Genomic DNA, 23,041 nt, shown 5'->3' on the forward strand with positions numbered 1-23,041 from the left:
AGGTGAGCTGTAGTTTACACACTCATTAAGACAGCTGCGGCTGGGTGCCGCATCGCTCTGGCCGGGTAAGATTATTTCTTTGTTTGTGGGGGTTTGGCAACATTTTGTTTCTTTTTCTTTGGAGTTTGAATGCTGTTGTTGTGTAACAAAGCGGACATTTGTGCCGCCGCATTATTGTTTGTTTTAGGAAGGCTGTTTGTGGACAATCGCAGGAGTGTGTGTTTCATTCATGGGCTGTTTGTAAACAATCACCGGAGCGTGCAATTCATTCATGGATTTAGTTGCATTCCTTGGAGAGCGCAGCGAGGTATGCATGGAATGTTTTAATAATGTAAAGATTTATGAATTCGTTGTGTAAATGGTATCTTGATGTCTGTTTTGTATATGTGTGTTTTTTGTAAAAACAAACAGTTTCACGGTGCCATAAGGATCATCTGAGAGGAAACAAATAAAAGACCTTATGCATCAGTCGATCTCACGCATCGTCATTCCAAGGGCTGTTACAGTGAAACTCGACGCTACACCTGGGTCATCTGCTAAGCTGCTATGTTACACGCCGCTGCCGTTGCAGTCTGCACGCCTGCTCCTTTTTGATCTACACTTGCAGGCAAGATTGAACAACACGGACAGAGATTTAAGCGGAGGATTACAGGTGCAGTGAGAGACTGAAGTAAATTTATTTACTGAAACGAACTGAACTGTTGACTATTCTAAGACAAATTGAGTTGCTGCATATGGTGATGTTTGATGGAGTGAAGTTATATTTTTGGTTTAAATGTCAGTGAAATGAAGCTAAAGGGTTATGCATAAAATGTTAAATGATCAAATGCAATGTTAAAGATTTGTGTTGAAAAATGCTGACTGGTTTAAACTGAAATTCAGGTTTGGGGCATAAACTTTATTTGAAACTTGAATAATCCTGTTTAGTTCCCTTTTATGAGGGTTTGTCTGCAGCTAATTTGATTATTTCAAAATATTAGAACATTTTACCCTTTTTCATAGTGAGTTGGGGGATTGACATTTAAGCTTGAAACATATCCTGGCTATTGCATAAGCATTCTACAATCAGCTATTTTAAGTTTATGTAACATAAATTCAGTCAAGCGTGAATTTGTGAAAAATGTCAGTACCAGGAGAAAGGGGAGATCCCTTATATGACGAAGATTTAAATCCTGAAGAACTCTCATCAGAAAAGAATAATGAAAAGCCCAGTGATAGTCAAGTGGACGTTCCCAGTAGGCCTGTTCGTGAACGGCAGCTTACAGAGAAAGGGAAGCAAATGAGAGATGAAGCAGCTAAAAAGCACCTAAAGACTTTTCTTAAGGCTTATGAATCCTGGAAGGTGATAGCCAGAGAATCTAGATCAAGACTCAAGAAATTTTGTCGAACAGAAGATTTGGAGAAAATAAACAAACACATACAAGGTGGATATGATCATGTAAATCAAAATTATGAGCCGCTTCAACGCAATTCTCTAAATACCGACAACATTGTGCAGAAAATGGATGCTTGTAATACACTCACAACAGAAATATGTGATCTTGTAAGCAAACGACTAGAAGCGGATCCGGATAAAAGGGCTTTTAAAGCTGAATTGGAAAAGGAAAGAGTGCGACTGACTTTAAACCGTGATGAATATGTTTCAGTTTTCGGCGACACAAGCACTGAAAGTGTCTTTTCTGAAGGCCTGGACAATTTGTCAGTCATCTCCAAAGCCTCAAGTAAGCGAGCAGATGCAGAAGCGGATCTTGCGGCCAAGTTAGAAGAAGTAAAGTCTATGCAGGAGATACAAGCTCAACAAACTAAACTCACCAAGCTTGAAAATGATTGGAAACTGCACGAGTCACAGATGATGGTGCAAATGAAGCAAAGGCAAGTTGAAGTTGACATGAAATTAGAAGAGGAGAAAACAAAGCTAAAAATGCTGCAGGCACAAATGGATGTTAATGTGGCTGTAGCTCGTGTCCGGACATACAATCAGATTGAAGGCAATGCAGGTGGTGATTGTAACATCCCAGTCCCTATTGTCAAAACAACTCCAGCTGTGAAGTTAAATAAACAATGCAGCACAGCAGTGACATCATCCCAAGTGCAAGAGTCCTCACAGAGTTCAACGGCCAATCTAGCTGAAGCAATTGTAAGTTCTCTTGCCTTGAATCGTCTGCCTGTTCCCGAACCAACTATGTTTGCTGGCGATCCATTAAAGTTTGTAGATTTCAAGGTGTCATTCACAACGCTAATTGATAGACGACCAATCCCTGTTAGTGAAAAAATGTTGTATCTGAAAAGCTACCTAACAGGAGAAGCACGCAAGGCTGTAGATGGATTCTTCTACAGGAGCTCTGAAGATGCTTATGAGGGGGCCTGGTCTGTTTTAAAGGACAGGTATGGGAATCCATTTGTTGTGCAGAAAGCCTTTCGGGACAAGCTTATGAAGTGGCCTAAAATTGGTCCAGATGACTCTTTTGCACTCAGGGATTTTGCTGACTTCCTAAAAAGCTGTGCAGAGGCTATGCCCCACGTTAAAGGTCTGTCTATTTTAAATGATAGTGAAGAAAATCATAAGCTCTTGAAAAAGTTACCAGATTGGATCGTACGCAAATGGAGCAGAATTGCTGTGGAGGAACTTGATGCATCTGGAGAATATCCCACCTTTGAACGCTTTACTGGGTTTGTGCAGAAGGAGTCTCGTGTTGCCTGTAATCCCATTGCTTATTCTTGTTTGTTTGGTTCCAGATCACATGACGACAAATTCCCTAGGAGAGCAAAGGCTCTTAATACCAAAGCAAAAGATCATACGTCAGAAAGTCCTTCTGTTCAGAGGCCAAAGCCACCATGCCTTATCTGTAAGAAGGAGCTTCATGGCATAGCCAAGTGCCCAGTCTTTGCTTCCAAGTCAATGGGAGATAAAAAGGCATTTATAAATCAACATCGTCTGTGCTTTAGTTGTCTACGCAAAGGGCATATGACTAAGGACTGTAGAACCAAACATATCTGTGGGGAGTGTGGCCGTCGCCACCCCACCTGTCTGCACGAAGAAAGAGAAAGGCAGTTTGAGAGTGTGGCAAATGGATTCCCCGTTCCTACAGAGGGAGAAACAAGTCGGGAGGTCCACAGAGCTTTGTCTCATGCACTAGTTCGTCAAGCTTCTGCTACTTCCAGTATCGTTCCAGTTTTTCTGTCATCTGATAAAGAACCTTCTAAAGAAATTCTCACATATGCTCTTCTTGACACACAGAGCGATACAACCTTCGTTTTGGAAAGTCTTGTTAGAGAGCTGGACATTGTGACTCGACCTTTGCAGTTGAAACTTAGTACAATGACGGCCCTTGATACTGTAATACCTAGTCAAAGTGTGTGTGGTTTGCGTGTCAGAAGTTTTCATTATGGAAATCATTTACAGTTACAGCAAGCATACACACGTGACTTTATCCCTGTTGACATGTCCTGCATTCCAACCAGGACTACAGCTTTGCAGTGGCCACATCTTAAACATCTTGTCAATAAGTTGCCTGCACTGCAAGATTGTGATGTTGGGCTATTAATCGGGTATGACTGTCTTGCAGCTTTAGCCCCACTGGAAGTCATCAGGGGCGGTGATAATGAGCCGTTTGCACAAAAAACTGAGCTGGGATGGAGCATAATAGGGGCCGCAAATCCTCATCTTGACAGACAGGGAAGCCAAAGATACGTACACAGAATTGTTGTGAGAGAGCTGTCAGTCCCATCAGCCTCGGATGTCTTGAAAGTTCTCGAGTCAGACTTCAGCGAGAGAAACTCTGAGGGTAAATATGTTTCTCAAGAGGATGTGCGCTTCATACAACTTCTCAGCGAAAGCATTCGTTTGAGAAAGGATAGTCACCTAGAGATGCCTCTTCCTTTTAAAGACTGCAGTCAACCCTCATTGCCTAACAATAAAAGGCTGGCAACCATTCGCTTGCAACACCTGAAGAAAAGGCTCAAGGCCAATCAACAGTTCTTTGATCATTACCGAGCTTTTATGGAGGAGGTGATCACTAAAGGTGATGCTGAGCCCGCCCCTGAAGCACCCCCTGGAAAGATTGTTTGGTACATACCACATCATGGTGTGTACCATCCCAAGTTGAAGGTTGTTTTTGATTGTTCGGCTAAATTCTGCGGCATCTCCCTGAATGACACCTTGCTGACGGGCCCTGACCTCATCAATTCATTGGTAGGAGTTCTTTGCCGCTTTAGAAGGGAAGCAGTAGCTGTCATCTGTGATATTGAAAAGATGTTCCATCAGTTCTTTGTGACACCTGAGCATCGCACTTACCTAAGGTTTCTATGGTGGCAGCATGGAAACCTTGACTCCGAGCCCAGAGAGTACCAGATGGCAGTTCACCTCTTTGGCGCCGCTTCTTCTCCAGGGTGCGCCAACTTCGGCCTTAAATATCTGGCACAGCAACATGAGTCAGACTATCCAACTGCAGCATCATTCATTCAGAACAGTTTTTATGTTGATGATGGGCTCGTGAGTGTCCCCAGTGTCAAAGAGGCCTCAGATTTGATTGTGGAAGCACAGGAGCTGTGTAAGAGAGGAGGCCTGAGACTTCATAAGTTCAACACAAATGTGCAAGAAGTTCTTTCATGTGTGCAGCCATCTGAAAGAGCAGCAAACGTAGAACGCCTTGACTTAAGTTCAAATCCAGCTTCAGTGGAACATGCGCTGGGCGTTCAGTGGCTGATTGAAAGTGACTGCTTCAGCTTCAACATAAACTTGAAAAACAAACCCGATACACGCCGTGGCATTCTGTCTGTTATAGCTTCTCTGTATGACCCACTGGGGTTTGTAGCTCCGTTTGTCCTGAGTGGAAAGCGCATTCTGCAGGAGCTATGTCGCAGAAGGGTTGAGTGGGACGATCCTCTGCCGGAAGACTTGCGTCCACGGTGGGAGGAATGGAAGGTCGGATAGTGGAAACAACTGTGGACAATGACAGCTTAGTGCGAAGAGTGAAGTTGCAAGTCGGATGGAAGGACTCAGGAAAACCCCATTCTAAAGTGAAGCCTGCAGTTGTGGGAAGACCAGTTCAAAAGATGGTGCTGCTTCTCGAAAGTCAGTAATGCTATAAAAGCACATATGCACCTTAGTGTTCGAAATGCATAGCCCTATATATGATGTAACCCAAAGCCTATTTGCACCATTCAAAGGTTGTAGGGTCCTTTTTATAAGATTTAGAATCATTCATAAATGTGGTGTCTATTATGAATGATTGGTGGGAGTGTAAAAGGCCATAATGTGAGTTGTGTGTGAATATCCAAAAGGTAAAGTGGAAAAAAGAGAACAAATTAAAAAGGTAAATTCAAAGGGGCAAATTTGTTCTGGATTGTTGTAAAGCTTTCTTTTTGTTGTTTTGTTTGTTTTGTTTGTGTTATGGGATTTATTTTTTCTATAAACGTAAACTGGCCCGGAAGGTGCGCACCGAGAGTTTAAGTGTTTCCTGCACAGGTGAGCTGTAGTTTACACACTCATTAAGACAGCTGCGGCTGGGTGCCGCATCGCTCTGGCCGGGTAAGATTATTTCTTTGTTTGTGGGGGTTTGGCAACATTTTGTTTCTTTTTCTTTGGAGTTTGAATGCTGTTGTTGTGTAACAAAGCGGACATTTGTGCCGCCGCATTATTGTTTGTTTTAGGAAGGCTGTTTGTGGACAATCGCAGGAGTGTGTGTTTCATTCATGGGCTGTTTGTAAACAATCACCGGAGCGTGCAATTCATTCATGGATTTAGTTGCATTCCTTGGAGAGCGCAGCGAGGTATGCATGGAATGTTTTAATAATGTAAAGATTTATGAATTCGTTGTGTAAATGGTATCTTGATGTCTGTTTTGTATATGTGTGTTTTTTGTAAAAACAAACAGTTTCACGGTGCCATAAGGATCATCTGAGAGGAAACAAATAAAAGACCTTATGCATCAGTCGATCTCACGCATCGTCATTCCAAGGGCTGTTACATTCAGAATAAAGCAAGAACATTTTCACCGCTTGGTGTGTGACTACTAAATGTAGCAAAATAGCTAAAGGACAAAAGTCTGGAAACAGCTACCCTGGTATCTTGTTTGTTAAATTAAAAAAAGGAAAAAAATAACCAAAGTTCCTGGTTAAACATTTTTGTCCAAACAAAACACCCAATGTGAGCCTTAGAAGCTCCAAGAAGCTGCGAGCTGTGTCCAACATTTGTGATGAACCAACTGCCTGATGACTGTGACATCATGCTGAAAGGACAATAGGACTTTTTATTTAATGGACAATATTTTCTCTGTCTCACCCAAAGCTGAATCTAACTAGTTCTGAGAATATTGAACTTTTATTTCAAACATCCTGTTACCCCTTCATAAATCTAACCGTGGAACATCAGTTGAATCATCCTACAGAGACCATTGAACATTTGTTTTCCCCAGCAGCCACCTCTTAAGCTAAAGCTTTGGATACATTTTGTATAACTTTAACAAGCAGGTTTGTTTAACAGTTTAACACTGAACGGTTAAAGAAAGGGAGCTTTCAGAGGTATGATTTCAACCAGTGGCTCTTCAATGTCACCAGACGATTCTGCAGCAGGTGACTGCATGTCTTCTCTGCTTTATGAAGGCATCGATTCAGAAAAGCACGTCTCCTCCTCTCAGAGCAAGAACCAGATGCAGAACGCAGCCTCCCTGGATCTTAAGATCAGCTGCTGTCTTTTCATCATTACTGGAAATAGATGAAAGCCGAGCACAGTAGAAGATGTGAGCCCAAGAAATCCCTTAATTTAAAAAGTTGACTTATCATTGAAGCTAACAATTTCAGCAGGACCTTCTAATTTCTTTGTGCCACTGTTAATAACCATTCTCAACAACAAAACAGACTCTAGCCTTCACAAAAACATGTGCAGGACTGTACATCTATTGATAGCTGATACTAACAACTACTAATTGCATGACTAGCCCACTTCTTTATTTCAAATGTTTTGTTAGCCCACATCATCCAAAATTCATGAGGAGAGACACTAGAGTCTGGATGTTCCTGCACTGACAAGCTTGTAGTGCTGTTATAGGGCAACAAAATTCAGTCCAAGGGCCAATCCCAATTCTCCTTCACTCGCCCTTCTTTTCTCCACTCGCACTTCTTTTCTTCCCTAAGCCCTAAAAAAGAAGGGGGAGATTTTAGGGCACTTGAAATCTAGGGCACTTGGCCCAGGTGCCTGTCCCAATTCTCCCCCTACCCCTCGTTTCCATCCCTACCCTGATCAGGAAGCTGAGAGCCTAAAGCTGTTTTAATTTCAGCTGTAGCTCTGTTAATATGGCACTTATATTCCATATAAAAAAATGTGCACAGAAATATTTACAAAAAAAAAAAGTTTGCAGTGTATGTGCTGCTACTGCTGATGAGGTGTCCTGTCCACCATTTTCTCTAAAAGGTTTAGGAACCTGTCCATATGTTCTTCATATAGTTTTGTACTTATGTGGTTTTACTCACTTGGAAATACTTTTAAATTGTCTAATAAAACTTGTTTCACAACAGTTTTCTCTTCTGGGGTTTCTCAAAGTAAGGTAATGTCTCAAATTATAAACTGTACAACAAGATCAATAGTAAAATAAGGATAGTGAGAGAATCCGCAGTAAAAAAGGCTTTATTTGCTATATTCAAATAACATTTTTAAAAAGAAAAAAGTAAACATTGCACGCAGAACAAAGAAAGGTGCTGTTCCATATAAAAAAATTTGGACAGAAATATGTACAAAAAAAAAATTGCAGTGTATGTGCTGCTACTGCTGATGAGGTGTCTGGTCCACCATTTTCTCTAAAAGGTTCAGAAACCTGTCCATGTGTTCTTCATTCTTTTGACATCTTCTGTCTTCTTTGGCTGCCTCAGCTTGAAGGAAGTCCTGCATGGAGAGTTTCTTTTTTTGGGGGGATCGGGGGGAAAGTGGACCTGATGCCTGAAGCTTCCAGCTTCCTCTTCCAGCTGGTGAGGCAGAGCTTGAGGCCGATGTGCTGGCGTCTTCCAAAGTGTTCTAAGATAAAAAAAAAGATGGATACACATGTTGATTACACACATGACTGGACTATCATACACACCCACAACATCATACCAGGTTCATTATCACTGTATAAATAAAAATTACCTCTGTGCTTTCCTCTGAATTTGTCAGAGAGGACACCGGTGAGGATGGAGGGTCGATTATGTTCTGAAAATGAGTTTGATGAGTTTCCTGTAACAGAAAACAGTGATGAATAGTAGTTATTCCATGGTTAAGGACCCCATCACAGATATTCTGCAAGCAGATAGCTGGATCACTCACTCCCACAGTGGTTTAGCAGCATATTTCTTCTTATTGAAATTCTCCTCGTTGTTAGTCCTAAAGCTTATTAGGTGTCGGACCTGATCCGGAGTCTCTGGAATGAAATGTGATGCACAAACGTCCTCGTAAAAAAAACAAACAAACAACAAAAAAAAAAAGTTTGAACTATGATAACAGGCAGCAAGCAACGTTATTACTTCGTAACCCCCCCCCAAAATAACGTTGCTGCCTTATAGTAATGTGAAATATACAACAAATTTGTAGAAAATATGAGAGTTAACGAGTAGTTAACAGGACACGTCAATGTTATCTACCCGACTCGTCATCAACAGCCACATATTATCTTACGTTAACTTAGAATCAGAATCAGCTTTATTGGCCAGGTTCGAACATTGTCCAACAAGTAATTTGACTCCGGTAATTTCACTCTTTGGTATTAAAAATAAACAATAAACAATGTGGTATTTCTATGTACTGTTCAAACTGTTAAAACATACAAAAGCACTGTGATTTTTTTAATTCCATGGGACATTATACTTACATTTGTGGGTTCAATATCCTCCTGCTCTTTGCGGTTCGCCATTTGACTCAAAAAAATGAAAAAATGCTTGCTTGCAAGTCTGTAAAGCATGTTTTCCTCGGTCGGCGAGCTAGACGCAGCCTACGGCGTAGCTTACGTAACCTACGGCGTAGCTTACGTAGCTTACGTAACCATATTCCGGCGCGATCTTAGCGAACAACGGACAAAAAAGGGATGATGTACATTCACTGAGTGAATATTATGAAAGTAAAATATCGGTTTGCGCCGAGAAATGTAATCAAAATGCATTTTTATGCAGAAACTAACTCAAAATATTGATTTTACTCCCAAAAAAACCTGAAATGTCCTCCATGTTTTTTTTTTTGATTCAGTCCGCAAATGACGACGAAAAGCATTCTGGGAAATCTTCATACCCCCTCGCTCGCCAAGTCAGCATCTGAAATCCCTCGATTTGAAGGGGCTATTCTCAGCCCCTAGCCCTCGTTATGCCCCCTCCCCCTTGGTGAAAAGAGGAATTGGGACACCACTACCTTCACGGGAACGCGCAAAAGTTAGGGTTAGGGAAGAAAAGGAGGGCGAGGGGGAGTATTGGGACGCACCCCAAATATCTTTCTCCTTGCTCTTTCTCCTTGACCTCTCCTTTTCAACTTGTCTCATTCTTGTCATTGGCTGGTTTCTGGAAGGTCTAATCAGCATCGGCATTATTGCAGAGTTTAAAGTGTGTCTGAACTACTGTAGTAAGGGAAGCGTCTGAAAATCTGGGAACTAAATCGTTACCAAGAAATCTCTTCACCAATGTGTTTCTAAAGGTGTCTAATAACATGTCCTAAAAAGTTGAAATTCAACTCCTGGGGGAAACCTCGTAAAAAATTGCACAAAGTTGGGGTACCAATAACTGATTTTTGAAAAATCGAAAATGCTTAATTTGGCCTTAATTAACTTGTGAGGGGTCAAACTAGGGGTTTTTTATGATTCTGAGTTCATTTATAGCATTTGTTTTTCACTACAACCATTCCTTAGTGGAAAAACGGCCACACCATTTTTTGCATTTACATAAGATTGCATTTATTACAATTCATTTCACATTAGTCAGAGCAAACAGTGATCCCCCTTGTGGAATGCTTTATGAGTCAATGTCTGAGTATTCCTCATCAATGCCATCACTTTTAAAGTAATCATAGCTATCCATCCATCCATCCATCGTTCGCCGCTTATCCGTTCCCAGGTCGCGGGGGCAGCAGTCTCAACAGAGATGCCCAGACTTCCTTCACCCCAGACACTTCCTCCATCTCTTCCTCCATCTCTTCCTCCAGCTCTTCCTCCAGCTCTTCCTCAAGCTCTTCCTCCAGCTCTTCCTCCAGCTCTTCCTCCAGCTCTTCCTCCAGCTCTTCCTCCAGCTCTTCCTCCAGCTTTTCCTCCATGTCTTCCTCCATCTCTTCCGGGGGGAGTCCGAGGCGTTCCCAGGCCAGCCGAGAGAAATAGTCTCTCCAGCGTGTCCTGGGTCTTCCCCGGGGTCTCCTCCCGGAGGGACATGCCTGGAACACCTCCCTAGGGAGGAGGGACATGCCTGGAACACCTCCCTAGGGAGGAGGGACATGCCTGGAACATCTCCCTAGGGAGGAGGTACATGCCTGGAACACCTCCCTAGGGAGGATCCAGGAGGATCCGATACAGATGTCCAAGCCACCTCAGCTGACTCCTCTCAATGTGAAGGAGCAGCGGCTCGACTCCGAGCTCATCCCGGGTGACCGAACTCCTCACCCTATCTCTTAGGGAGCGTCCAGCCACCCTGCGGAGGAAACTCATCTCTAAGGGAGGAAACTCATCTCTAAGGGAGGAAACTCATCTCTAAGGGAGCGTCCAGCCACCCTGCGGAGGAAACTCATCTCGCCCGCTTGTATCCGCAATCTCGTCCTTTCGGTCACTACCCAAAGTTCATGACCATAGGTGAGGGTAGGTGCGTAGATTGACCGGTAAATCGAGAGCTTCGCCTTTCGACTCAGCTCCTACCACGAAGGTCGGGTACATCGACCGCATAACTGCGGACGCTGCATATCAGATCAGTCAACTCCTTCAGGCTAGACTTGGAAAAGCCTGCTTTGTTTGCCTTGTTCATTTTATGATCTCTGTTGCTGAAAAGGGACAATGGGACAGGAGTCAGCTCATACTTCAAGCTTGTCTCAACCGTCATATCCCGTTGGGCAAAAATGATTAGTCGGTTAAACAACTTCAGTGAGTCAAGGTTTATCTTCTTAGGGATATTTCTCAGAGAAGAGAGGGCTTGCACCTTTGACTTCACCTCCATTGTTGATGTCGCTGACTGTCCATCCAGCTTCTTCTGCATCTCTTTCCCTACTTCAGCTGCTCTCTCAGCATTGACTGGGTCATCTGCTGTGCTTGTGAATCCTGTAGAGAAAGATACAAGCATCTCTTTGTCGCGTCCGTGGTCAAATGGGTTGTTCTCCTCAAACCATTGGAGGGCAGTGAATAATGTGTTCAGAAAAAGGAAAGAAAAAATCCGACCTCTCTGACAGCTTTAATCCTGTAAAAACTCTGACCAATCTGTTTTTTGCGAATGGCACGGATTGGTCAGAGGACCAGAGGCTTGGCAGGGGGGAAAGAACCAATCAGATGCCTTCATTTTAAAGAGCATATTGCAGGTTAAGGTTTTTTCAAAAATGATACCTGACCTTATGTGAAAATGACTATGCGAGAAGTTAATGTAGGATTTCATATGTTTTACAAGACATAAGAGCAGGTATTCAGAGGAAAAAGTGGCTGATTTTAGCAAAGCTCCTACAAACGCTTTTTTTTTTTCGAACACTGCGTCATATGACGTAGCAGCAGGAGGGAGACGTCTCCACAGCTGCCCCATCTGACTGTGCAGACCCCGTACACACGTAGATATTTTCCTACGTTTGGACCTGTCATCCACATGAAAACGCAAATAAACGAATGTTTAAAAAAACTCTTGGCAAAGTGAAGATTTTTGAAAAATATGGCCCGTCATATTGGTGTGAATACACATTCACAACCTCTTCAGTGTCACAACTAACATTAAGATCCATTATTTTTCCTATTGTTGAAATTCACCGCACTCCCTGGTGCTACGTCTCTTCCGGTTCAGCTTTTTCAGATGCAGAAGTAAAATACTCTCACAAAAACAACTCCGGAGGTCACTGTAGTATATATTTATGCGTATTTCAATGAAAATTCAGTTCCTACATTATTTTCCTACACATTGATTCACAGGGGTCTCCAACCTGCAATATGCTCTTTAAGTCCCGCCCACGCCCCCCTCTGTCCCATGCGCGCACTCTGCTTCCAGTCCCCGTGTCCACTTCCCACGTGTCGTCCTCGGCTCAGAGTGTCCCAGTGTAAACGTTCAATGGTCTCTTTGTAACCAGGCAAAGTTTCCAGTTCCTTCATCAGTTGACAGTACAGCTGTGCACCTTTGGCATACTGATGATGGCCTGCAGCTGCAAAGATCTCCAGCATCCAGGTAAAAGCAGTATATTATGTCCATCCATGATCAATAAAGAAAAGGGATGCAAATGGCTCCAGCATGTTTGGTCCTAATGTTAACTCAAAACGTCCTCACGTTGAATGCAAAAACAACTACAGCAACCATCACTAAACACTGACTTGGCCTATTCATCATGTCAAACAATAAAGAATAAACTATTATCTTTTTTTCTTTTTTTACATATGCTATGTGTGAGTGGGGGGCATTGGCGGGATGAACGATGACCTGGGAAAGTGGGTGTTGCCGTTTTTCCACTAAGGAATGGTTGTAGTGAAAAATAAATACTTGCAATGAACTCAGAATATTGAAAAACCCCTAGTTTGATCCCTCGCAAGTTATTTAAGGCCAAATTAAGCATTTTCAAATTTTCGAAAATTGGTTATTGGTACCCCAACTTTGTGCAGTTTTTTACAAAGTTTCCCCCAGGAGTTGAATTTCAACTTTTTAGGACATGTTATTAGACACCTTTAGAAACACATTGGTGAAGAGATTTCTTGGTAACGATTTAGTTCCCAGATTTGCCAAATATCCCATAAGATGACCTTACTACTGGCAGAAATCCATTAAGCAGAACAGCATACAAAACAGCACTTCAAAATGTTTCAAAAATCATAGTTTCAGTGAAGAAAGATCTCCAAAAGATTGAAACAAAAGAGCCAATTTAAACAGAAATACTGCTCTTCTACATCTACAATTTTAGGACATTGACAAAGAAATAGCAAATGTATTCAAAAGTTTTATTTTAAATAAACGCTTACTGATTTGGGTGATTGTTACAGATTGTGTGAACTATTGAGCACTGCACCGAGATGGACTATAGTATGTGTAATATACTCAAAATAAACTACAATGCATTTATATTTGTTTTTGAATAAATATCTCTCAACTAAATGCCCCCAGTACATAAAGTACATATCAATCTCACATCTGTTTTCCACTGTAGATCAACCTCTGTTGCTGAGGAGGGATCCCCTCTTTCTCCTCCACTCTTTCTTTAATTCGCTCCACCTAGATTTGAATAGTCACAATTAAAAACAATAATAACATGATAACAACAATGCTCAGTGCTAAAATAGACAATGAATAACTAGGGATTCATCTGCACTGTTCTGCACAGTTGTAGATGTAAAACAATCCTACCTTATCTGTTGGCTCTATGTCAATCTCTATTTCCTTTCCAGTAATAGTCTGTGATAAAGATACTTTTAGTTATTGATAAGGTGAGTCTGCAACAACTATCCTCATCATTAAGTGACTAATGGTTGGTTTTGATGTGCTTTACCTTCACTTTAATCAACATATTTGTCGCTTTGGTTATACAGAATTCAGTGACGTGAGATATCAATGTGCGTTACCTTAAACTAAAGTTTTTCGGGAAAGTTTAAATAATGTTTCAGGAGATATTTAACTTAACTTATGTTCCTCCCATTCTAGATATGAAATGGGCATTTCCTGTGTTCTGCATCTACTCCTACAGCCTCCTTCTCTGCGACCACTAATGTTCCGCTTCACTTTACTTTTGCGTTGTTTTTACTGCATTTGGCCTTGAAATAAACGCATAATTCACGCAAAAACTGTTCGACCACTAACGCATATATTGCCTCGGTAAAATCAACAGTAATACATATTGTTACCTGATTTCCTCAAACAACTTTTTACGACATGAGCGCGTTACGTTAAGCGACGTGGTAACGTTTGTAGTTTTTTCCTGCCTGTCAGTCTCACGCCAACGCCCTTCAAAAACTACAAATCCTGCTCCGGTTGGTGTCCGCCCCCTTAAAACGTCCCGCGCCGGACAGTAGAAAACGAAGAAGAGGAGGCTGTACGACACACATCAAATACATTTCCCTAACGGTAAATACTCTGTCTTGATAAAGGTGTTTTAATAACTCATTAGTTTTGTAATTATTAATCCGTGATCAAATTGACTATTTTCAGTACGAATAAAGTAAATCGAGAATTACAAAATGAAGTAGTGTAACCTTGAAATCTGTTCTGTGCGGTTAGACATGTGGACACACTAACTAGCTAGATATAAACCTAATACTACATTGCAGTGACTACAACGTTGACTATACGTTGAAATCTGTTTTGCAACTTTTTCTGTCTTTATTACATATCTCTTCCTGAAACCTACCTCATTTAACGTGGTTACATAGCTCTAATAAAGTGAATAGAGGAAGAAGAAGAAGAAAAGAAGAGAGGGGGAGGCACAAGAATAATAAACCATTGCAGTCATGTTGACTTCTGACTCCTGTCTCTTTCACAGAATCACATTCCAGCTTCGCCTGCTTCACTTTTTTAAAGTCCCACTCGTTTCCAAAATGCCTCGCATCGAGAATGACGTGAAGCTGGACTTCAAGGATGTGCTGCTCCGGCCAAAGCGGAGCACACTCAAGTCCCGCAGTGAGGTGGGCAATCCATCAGTGGATTCTTTCCACATTAAACCTGTCTGGCCTCCATGCAAAAGTTTCTACTCCAATGCTTTTTCTTATGTTGGAAGTGAAAACACATCTGCATGGTCATTAGAGAGTTATTCGGAGAGAACAAAGGAAGTATTTGTGCCTGTTCCCAGAGCCGGATTAAATAAATGGACTACACTAGGCAGACTGTGATTTTTGGGCCCCCCTCCATCGATGTTATTTATGAATTGAAATCTTAAACTTACCAAAGTTACTAATAAAAGTTAATTCACATTTTACATAGCATAGTCATAGTCAAGTTGGTTCTTTGTATTCCAAAATAAGTCATGTGTTGTATATTAAACAGTCTATCAGACTATTTTTTGATTTTTATTATTTATACGTTATTACACCGCTCTATTAAATGCTATTAAATTATCCTTATCTTATCGATTGCGAGTGTCATTGTTAAGGTATTAGTACCAGTAAAGCACCAATAGGTGTCAGCATTGCTATGTAAACAGAGTAAAATAAGATAAATGTTTTAAGCTATTGCATTTTGCAGAAAATCTTAATTAAATGTGTTGATTAAATTGAATAGTTAAATAAGAAGTCAAATCTACAAAGACCAATAAAATTTGCAGTACGTGTGCCTCCGTGTGTTCCTGCTTCCTGGATTGGCAGTGGATGCCACCCACGCCCCCCCCCCCCCAAAAAAAAAAATCACTGGGTTTGTATGTGTATATGTATGTATGTGTATGCGTATGTATGTGTATATATATGTATATATACTAAAATTTTTTTTTTGTCCCTCTGTCTGGGCCCCTCCCCTGTCAATCGGGCTAGTTTGCCTTTGCGTTAATCCGGCTCTGCCTGTTCCCCGTTTAGTAGAGAATTCAAGCACTGCAAACTGTTAAAGATTAATCAAAGCTTCAACAGATAGTCAGAGGATAACCCAACTTTGAACCAGATTTTACAAAAATGTTTAACTTTAAAGAATCAAAAATTCTTTATGGACCTGTGGTGGAAAGAAATATGACTAGTCTGCATAACTGGGGAACAATTTGGGAGGCCTCTCTGGTTTGAAACAGGTCTTACGTAGTCTACAGGCTGTGTAAACTTTTACCCTCTGGAGCATGGTCTAGACTAGAGTCATCAGATCAATAATCAGCAGTCTCAAAAACAGCTTGACTTCCTTAGTCATTATTATACTCTTCTGTGTTCAGCCTTGAACACAGTATTCTCACACCTGAATTAATATTAGATATGAAATTTGTAATTTTATATATCACCACATAAAATATGCTATCACTGTCTTCAATTATGTACTTGAATTGCTGGTTTTTGTGAGTGATTGGATTAGTTTTTTTCTCAGATAATTAAGGCGAGTTATCAAATTATGTTATCAAGTGATAATAATGCAGTTCATTCATCCATCAATGGAAAACAATCACAGTAAATGCACTGAGGTCTTGTTCACCGCATCTGTTTCAGGTGGACCTGATGAGAAGCTTTACTTTCAGGAACTCCAAGGGCAGCTATAAAGGGATTCCCATCGTTGCTGCCAACATGGACACGGTGGGGACCTTTGAGATGGCCTTAGCTCTGCACCAGGTAGGCTGCTACTTGCAAATGATGTGCTTTTTTGTTGTCCTGAAGCACAGATATTACTGAGATGTCAAGTTGTAGAAGCTAAAGCCATTAGGAGTGAATGAGGAAAGAAATACTTTCCAAATAAGACAAGATGTAAAGCTAGCTAAGGTACAGAACAGGATAACACCAAAAACATAATCCAAGCAAACACTTAGATTGTGACATAAATAACACGAGAAAGATGATCATTTACTGCAGACTCTGCAAATATCAACATAACTGAATTCTGTTGGCCTTGTTGAAATATATCTTTTCATAAAGAGTATGCTGTTTCTTTGTTTTTCCTGTAGTTCACTCTCTTTACGACAATCCACAAACATTACTCCGTGGATGACTGGTTGGAGTTTGGAGCAAAGCATCCTGCATGTCTTGAGGTACGTAAAGTGTTCACCATTATGTGATTTCTCATTTTGATAAGATGAAGCTTAGCAATTTAGTGTGATTTCAAACCCAGAATACTTTTTGTCATATTTAGGGAATACACTGTAAATACACAGTCTTTAGCGTTATTCTCTGGGTGCCCTGACGGGAGGAGCTAGCTCTCAGTGATTAGTTGATATCTTTGTCTCAAACATCAACAGACATACCCAACCTTTAATTAACGGTAGAATTTGTATTAATTCTGTCCCTTTTCCCCCCCAGAGTTTAGCTGTGAGCACTGGGACTGGAGACGGTGACTTTGACAGGATCTCAGCCATCTTGGCGGCTGTACCGCAGCTGAAGTACATCTGTGTTGATGTAGCAAATGGCTACTCTGAACACTTTGTGCACTTTGTGAGAGATGTCAGGCTAAAGTTCCCCTCGCACACTATAATGGTCCGTAAACGCCTCTAAACCACATCCTGTGAGAATGAAGCGGTAGAAAAGAGTAAACCCTGTGTTCAGTGTTTGTCCTTGTCTTCTTCACTCAAGGCAGGAAACGTGGTGACAGGAGAAATGGTGGAAGAGCTGATCCTCGCTGGCGCTGACATCATCAAAGTTGGGATTGGACCAGGTAAATAGACTTCTTTGACTCCCTTTAGACGCTGTGCACTTCACATCATTATGAAGCTAGCAGTTGCTCTTTCCTGTTTGACAGCATCTTTATCGCTCACTGTCATCTCTCAACTCTCTATGTCACTATCTTCAGGCTCTGTGTGTACTACCCGCAAGAAGACAGGGGTTGGCTACCCCCAGCTCAGCGCCGTAATCGAATGCGCAGATGCAGCCCATGGTCTGGGCGGCCACATCATCTCTGTGAGTCTTCTACAATACTGTAAATAAATTTAACGAAATTAATTTAGAATCATTACGTTAAATTTTTTAATAATTATTTTGATTCTGGAGGTGATGCAGAGGCCTCAGAAAGGTGTCAATGCATCAAATATGCAACATCAGGCATCAAGGGGTTTTAAAGATGAATCAACCTCTTGGTTTGGTCTAGAGACGCACTGATTTTAATTTTCTTTGCCAATTCTGATTTCCATTCTTCTTCCATGCTCTTTTTGATATTGCTTTGTGATGTTCCTCTGACGGATGGATACACAAATGTACCGGACCAAAACAGAAAATTCCTACTGACCTCCCTTTCTAAGTACCGCTTTTGTATTTTTGCTTGTTTGATTTTTTCCTTTTTTTTTAAAAAAAGAGAGAAGTTAATGTTACAGTTTTTAAAACTCATCAGTTGACTACTGTTTCCAGTCTGAAGTGTGCCAACTGGCAGCTTCAGCACCATTCAGACTAGACAGGGGGCTTGATGAATCTCTTCAAACTCAACCTGGATAGAAAATATGTTTGAACCTTTAAAAGTACACAACAACAAGTATTACTCATTCATATATTTTTTTATTTATATTTTCTTTATCTATCATTATTATTATTGTCTATCTCAATGGATTGTAAGCTGTATTATTGTCTGCAATTATGTGTTAATTTGTGTTGAAAAGTCTAGTGTTATAAGTTAAAGACGTATGAATTGAGAGAATTTTCATTCCCGGCTGTGTTCAAGCAGCTTTAATAAGCATGTTAAAAAAAATGTTTTCCAATATAATGTTTTCTTTTATCTTTTTCACTCTCGACTCTGTCGTAAAGGATGGTGGATGTACCTGCCCAGGAGATGTCTCAAAGGCTTTTGGTAAGTTTTAGTCTTTTCAAAATGAGTAATTTTATTTAAAACAGCCTCGTCTCTGTTTGAGTGACTCTGTCTTTGCGGCTTTTAGGGGCTGGAGCGGACTTTGTGATGCTTGGCGGGATGCTGGCCGGCCACTCAGAGAGCGGAGGGGAGACCATCGAGAAGAACGGCAAGAAATACAAGCTGTTTTACGGAATGAGCTCCGACACGGCGATGAAAAAACATGCGGGCGGTGTGGCCGAGTACAGGTCTGCTCAGTTGTTTTGATATGAAAAATGTCTATTTGTTAATGTTCTGTGAGGAGAAATGCTTACATTGTGTGTTGCTGCATACAGAGCATCAGAGGGGAAGACTGTAGAGGTTCTCTACAAAGGTCCGGTGGGCGAGACGATACGAGACATCCTGGGAGGGGTCCGCTCCACTTGCACCTACGTTGGTGCAGCCAAGCTGAAGGAGCTGAGCCGCAGGACGACCTTCATCAGAGTCACCCAGCAGCTCAACACTGTCTTTGGCAGCGACAGCTGAACATCCGCCTCAGTCCTGCCTTGAGCTGAAAATCTCCAACACTGCCTGCCTAACTTCCCCATGCTGTTTTTAATAGATCACTTGTAAACACAAATGAGCTGATTGGTATCGTAGCTCAGGAATACTGTCCTTTTAAGTCTTGTTTTAAAGCAAGTTTTTACCATCAATACCATTCTTTGGCACATACAGTCTTAGTTGTTTTAGATTTATGAGAAAAGACACATGTTCTAGGGTTTGATCTGTCTCCGAGATGTAATCTAGAGATCTGAGCCGTCAGCTCTTTGTGTGTCTGCTCTCATCATTCCAGGGAAGTTCCTTCATGGTTCTTCTTATTTATTCAAATTTATGAGTCTTTATATGAAAGTTTTTACAACAAACCTTCCTGTAAGCCTTTGTCCCCACTTATAAAGTTATCGCAAATGTCTTAAATCGTTTATAAATCTAAATATATATGCAAATATGGTTGTAAATTACAAAATGTACCTATTTTTAGAAAATGTATCATTTCATAACCCCTATTTGGCAATTGAATGCTTTAAATTTTTAAATTAAAACATTTTTCTCAATGTATTGACATACTTTTGTATGTTGAATGCAAGTTCAATTTAAAAACACCAGATGTATTAGTGCCAAGGTGTTAGTCAATATGAATATATTTCCAATTATTTGGTTCTAGCTGCTCCTGACTGATGCCAAATTACGTGGGTTTTAGTTTTAGCTGACGCAGTTATTCAAGTGAATTTATCATTCCTTATAGTCTTTAAGGTAAGGATTTTGTTCTTTAGTATTAACTATTAAGTTTTCACCATTAGCACTTAAAGTTATTTGGTTTTACACACTTAGTTTAAGTACTATTTCAAGCTGTTCTGTTGCCTGTGTTACACATCTAGACTGTATTAAAAATAAGTTTCTTTATATTGCCAAATCAAGAAATACAATAATTTCACAATACATCAATAAAACATTCCACATTTGAAAGATTGTTTTAGTTTTATTGTTGATTCAATCATTTTTTTATTGTTTCTGTTAAATGTATTCATTCTCCTGTTGCCATTAAATCTTGGTGTTACAATGATGTATGATGAACAAGCAAGGACATTTTAATACCAACACAAGCAGATAAACATCTTAAACTGACAGAGATATAACAGTTCAAGTTAAAGAATAATGTTGCTAAATTTAAAGAAATTAAAAACACAATGATTAATATTGAGATGAAGATCTATTTAGTTAATCATGTAAACAACAAATGTTTAATATATTTTTCATCACGACTATCACCACTTAGCAAAGCTCACAAACCAGCTCTGTGATAAAGACTCCATATCTTTTTCCACAGTTGGGACAATTTGTCCGGTTGGAGGAGGGAGTCATCCCACATGAGCACCAACCTTGCTGGTTAAAGCTAATCTGACCGTTTTCCTTCCCCAACCGAACAAATGGGACAAGATCCCAGTTGTTCAGGCTCACCCCAGCTGTGATGATTTCTTCTCTCTGGTACTGTCCTGTTCTGCTGAAGAAAGACAACTTGGAGGCGGCAAAGTTCCAGAGGACCTCCACTTTTTCAGGCCGTGGGATGTCCTTTCCCTGATTTGTGAGTAATGCAGCAGAAACCTTGACTTGTTTTCCTGTTTGTGTCATGCCACCTTTCAGCTCTGTCAGACCTCTTGAACTGGATGATGCACCAGAGCAATCTTCATAATCTGTTGTAAGACAGCTGAGGTGGTTGTCTTCATAGCGCAGTGCATAGAGAGGTCCATTCATCAAGTTATTTACAGACTGTTTATCACATAACCCAACCATCCAGTCAGACTCTTTGGTGAGACTGACTGTCCACCTCTGAAAGTTGGGAGCTGACTGGGTGCTACCAATCTGAAGAGTGGCACTGCATTTTCCCTCCCTGTTGTGATGAAAGACCTTCCTCTTGTCTTTAGATAGTAACATGTTGGGACCAGAAATCTGTGGCTCAAAGATCAGGTCTGGAGCAGAGGCGCTGAGATCCTTGTGGTTCTCAGGGTCAACCAGAATCAATAATGATTCCATGAAATTTGACCCCTGTTTGACAATCTCTTGCCCATGCTTTCTTATCTCTTGTACCAGTTTGTCACGATCACTCCCAGGCTCCAGCCCTTTCCTCAGATCTACAGATTTGGCCTTCTCCACATCCTGATGCACCTGAGAATACATCTGCAGAAATCTGAAGGTGTCCGTCTCTTTCTGAGCTGCCTGCATGCTGCTCCTGCTGGTTTTGAGGGACACCATGCGAGCAGAGACTGAACTCTGGACACTGCTCAGAGAAACGTCACGCAGGTTAGTCACAGCTTCAATGAGACGCACGCTGCAGTGACTCACCTTCTCTCTTTCATTCTTCTCCCACTTTTCCAAACTCAAATTGTTATCATCCGTTTTCTGCCGTAAGTTCAGTTGCTCAGTTTGGAGTTTGTCCATGAGCTCTTTGTGGGCCGTGGTGAAGGTCTTCATGTTGTGCAGGCGGTGCTGGTCTTCAATGGCGCAGGAAACACACACACAGGTCATGTCGTCCAAGCAGAAGTATTCCAGAAGTTTACCATGTTGAGGGCATTTAGTGCTGGCATCTAAAGCCATGGGTTCAGCCAGAGGATGAGTCTGCAGTAACACAGGTGTGGTCAGGTGGGCCTGCAGGTGCTGGACACACATGGAGATCTCACACTTCATGCAGGTCTTCCGTGCAGGTTTCCTGTCCTCGCCTATGCACATGTCGCAGAGAATACTTTGTGAATCCTTTTCTATGTTGTCCGACATGTTTTTAAAAGCAGGAAGTCCTGGTTTGATCAGGCTGAATCTTATGCAATGTCAAATAAAGTCCTTAATGTCCTCCTTGTCTTTCTTTAGGGTGAAGTTTTTTAAGAAAGCAGCATAAAATCCAGATTGTGTGGTTTTGTTAGTTGTTTTCCCGTTCTTCCTCCCTCTCTGATGTCTTCCACCCTCGAATGCAGAACAGTTTCAATTTCTTGAAAAACTTGTTTGCTGCCAGTTTACAGGTTCAGCAGTTTTGTTAGTTGTTTCCTGGTCCCCGATGTTTGTTCAGAGTCTTCCTGATGCAGTCATCTACATGAGTTTAGGGTGGAGTCAGATAGTTTATTGCTTTGGCTGTTAATCATTTCTATATATTTAAACAACTGACATACAGCATCTCCAGCACACTCTTGCAAAACCATGTGGATGACTGGAAGAGATGTGAAAGTTTAATTTATTTATTTAATGTTACATACAGACACAGTTTTTCCAATTTTTCTTTTTATTGTTGTTTTAGCATGTTTTAAATGGGCTACTATACCTTTCACCCAAAAAAAGGAACAATAAATCAGACTGTTTTTAGTCTTTTGCTTTCAACATATGGCAAAATATAGTGTGTAAATACTTAATTAAATATAACCTTTTGGGGGTTGGCACAAATGTACGTGAAACAAAGTTAAATAAATGAATTTAAGCAGATATATTATCTGTTTCTTAAATAATTTGCAGTATTTTCAATGTCTGTGTTTAAATCATATATCTAATGTTATCAATTGGCCCCAATAAGAGAGGAAAGCCAGCCGTGAGTAAAAGAGTCCAGCTTGAATGTTTAATGAATGCGAGGTTGATATAGGAATACAAAAGTTGTGATTGTTCACAGAGTAAGAAAAGAAACATAAATATGATGACTAGTGCTGAATAAAAACCTGTTATGTACTGCATACATGGGATAGTGGATGATAAAATACATGTATTTCTAAGGCAAAGCAAAGCAACACTCAGCCATACATGAAATAACAGAAAATGGATGAGTCATTTTTCACCCATGTTGTGAATTAAGCCTGATTTATGGTTCCGCGTTACACCAACGCAGAGCCTACGACGTAATTGCGCGTCGCCGCCGTAGGCCACGGCGTAGATTCTGCGTCGATTTAACGCGGAACCATAATTCAGATGTGAGAAGTGTGATACAAAAAACGTTTTTATTCAAAAA

General features: G+C 40.9%; 3 protein-coding genes across 3 annotated transcripts; 1 reads left to right on the forward strand and 2 right to left on the reverse strand.

Annotated features, from left to right (window-relative positions):
• Positions 1–6,548: 6,548 nt before the first annotated feature.
• nedd8 (NEDD8 ubiquitin like modifier) lies at positions 6,549–13,957 on the reverse strand. The gene is made up of 4 exons (XM_061710175.1): positions 13,954–13,957; positions 13,504–13,565; positions 13,289–13,371; positions 6,549–6,705 (listed from the first exon to the last, which is right to left on the reverse strand). The coding sequence occupies exons 1-4, from the start codon at positions 13,955–13,957 to the stop codon at positions 6,612–6,614; spliced, it is 243 nt and encodes an 80-aa protein (XP_061566159.1). The 3' UTR covers positions 6,549–6,611.
• A 193-nt stretch (positions 13,958–14,150) lies between these two features.
• On the forward strand, positions 14,151–20,018 carry gmpr2 (guanosine monophosphate reductase 2). The gene is made up of 10 exons (XM_061710013.1): positions 14,151–14,217; positions 14,633–14,774; positions 16,260–16,379; positions 16,709–16,792; positions 17,061–17,234; positions 17,331–17,412; positions 17,548–17,654; positions 18,489–18,531; positions 18,617–18,776; positions 18,864–20,018. Exons 2-10 carry the CDS (start codon positions 14,688–14,690, stop codon positions 19,051–19,053), a joined length of 1,047 nt encoding a protein of 348 aa, XP_061565997.1. The 5' UTR covers positions 14,151–14,217; positions 14,633–14,687; the 3' UTR covers positions 19,054–20,018.
• Positions 20,019–20,040: 22 nt separating this feature from the next.
• Positions 20,041–22,122, reverse strand: si:dkey-183c6.9 (tripartite motif-containing protein 16). The gene has a single exon (XM_061710012.1). The coding sequence runs from the start codon at positions 21,832–21,834 to the stop codon at positions 20,338–20,340; it is 1,497 nt and encodes a 498-aa protein (XP_061565996.1). The 5' UTR covers positions 21,835–22,122; the 3' UTR covers positions 20,041–20,337.
• Between the last annotated feature and the right edge of the window lie 919 nt (positions 22,123–23,041).

Source organism: Cololabis saira, chromosome 20 (assembly GCF_033807715.1).
Source record: "Cololabis saira isolate AMF1-May2022 chromosome 20, fColSai1.1, whole genome shotgun sequence".
Classification (NCBI taxonomy): domain Eukaryota; kingdom Metazoa; phylum Chordata; class Actinopteri; order Beloniformes; family Belonidae; genus Cololabis; species Cololabis saira.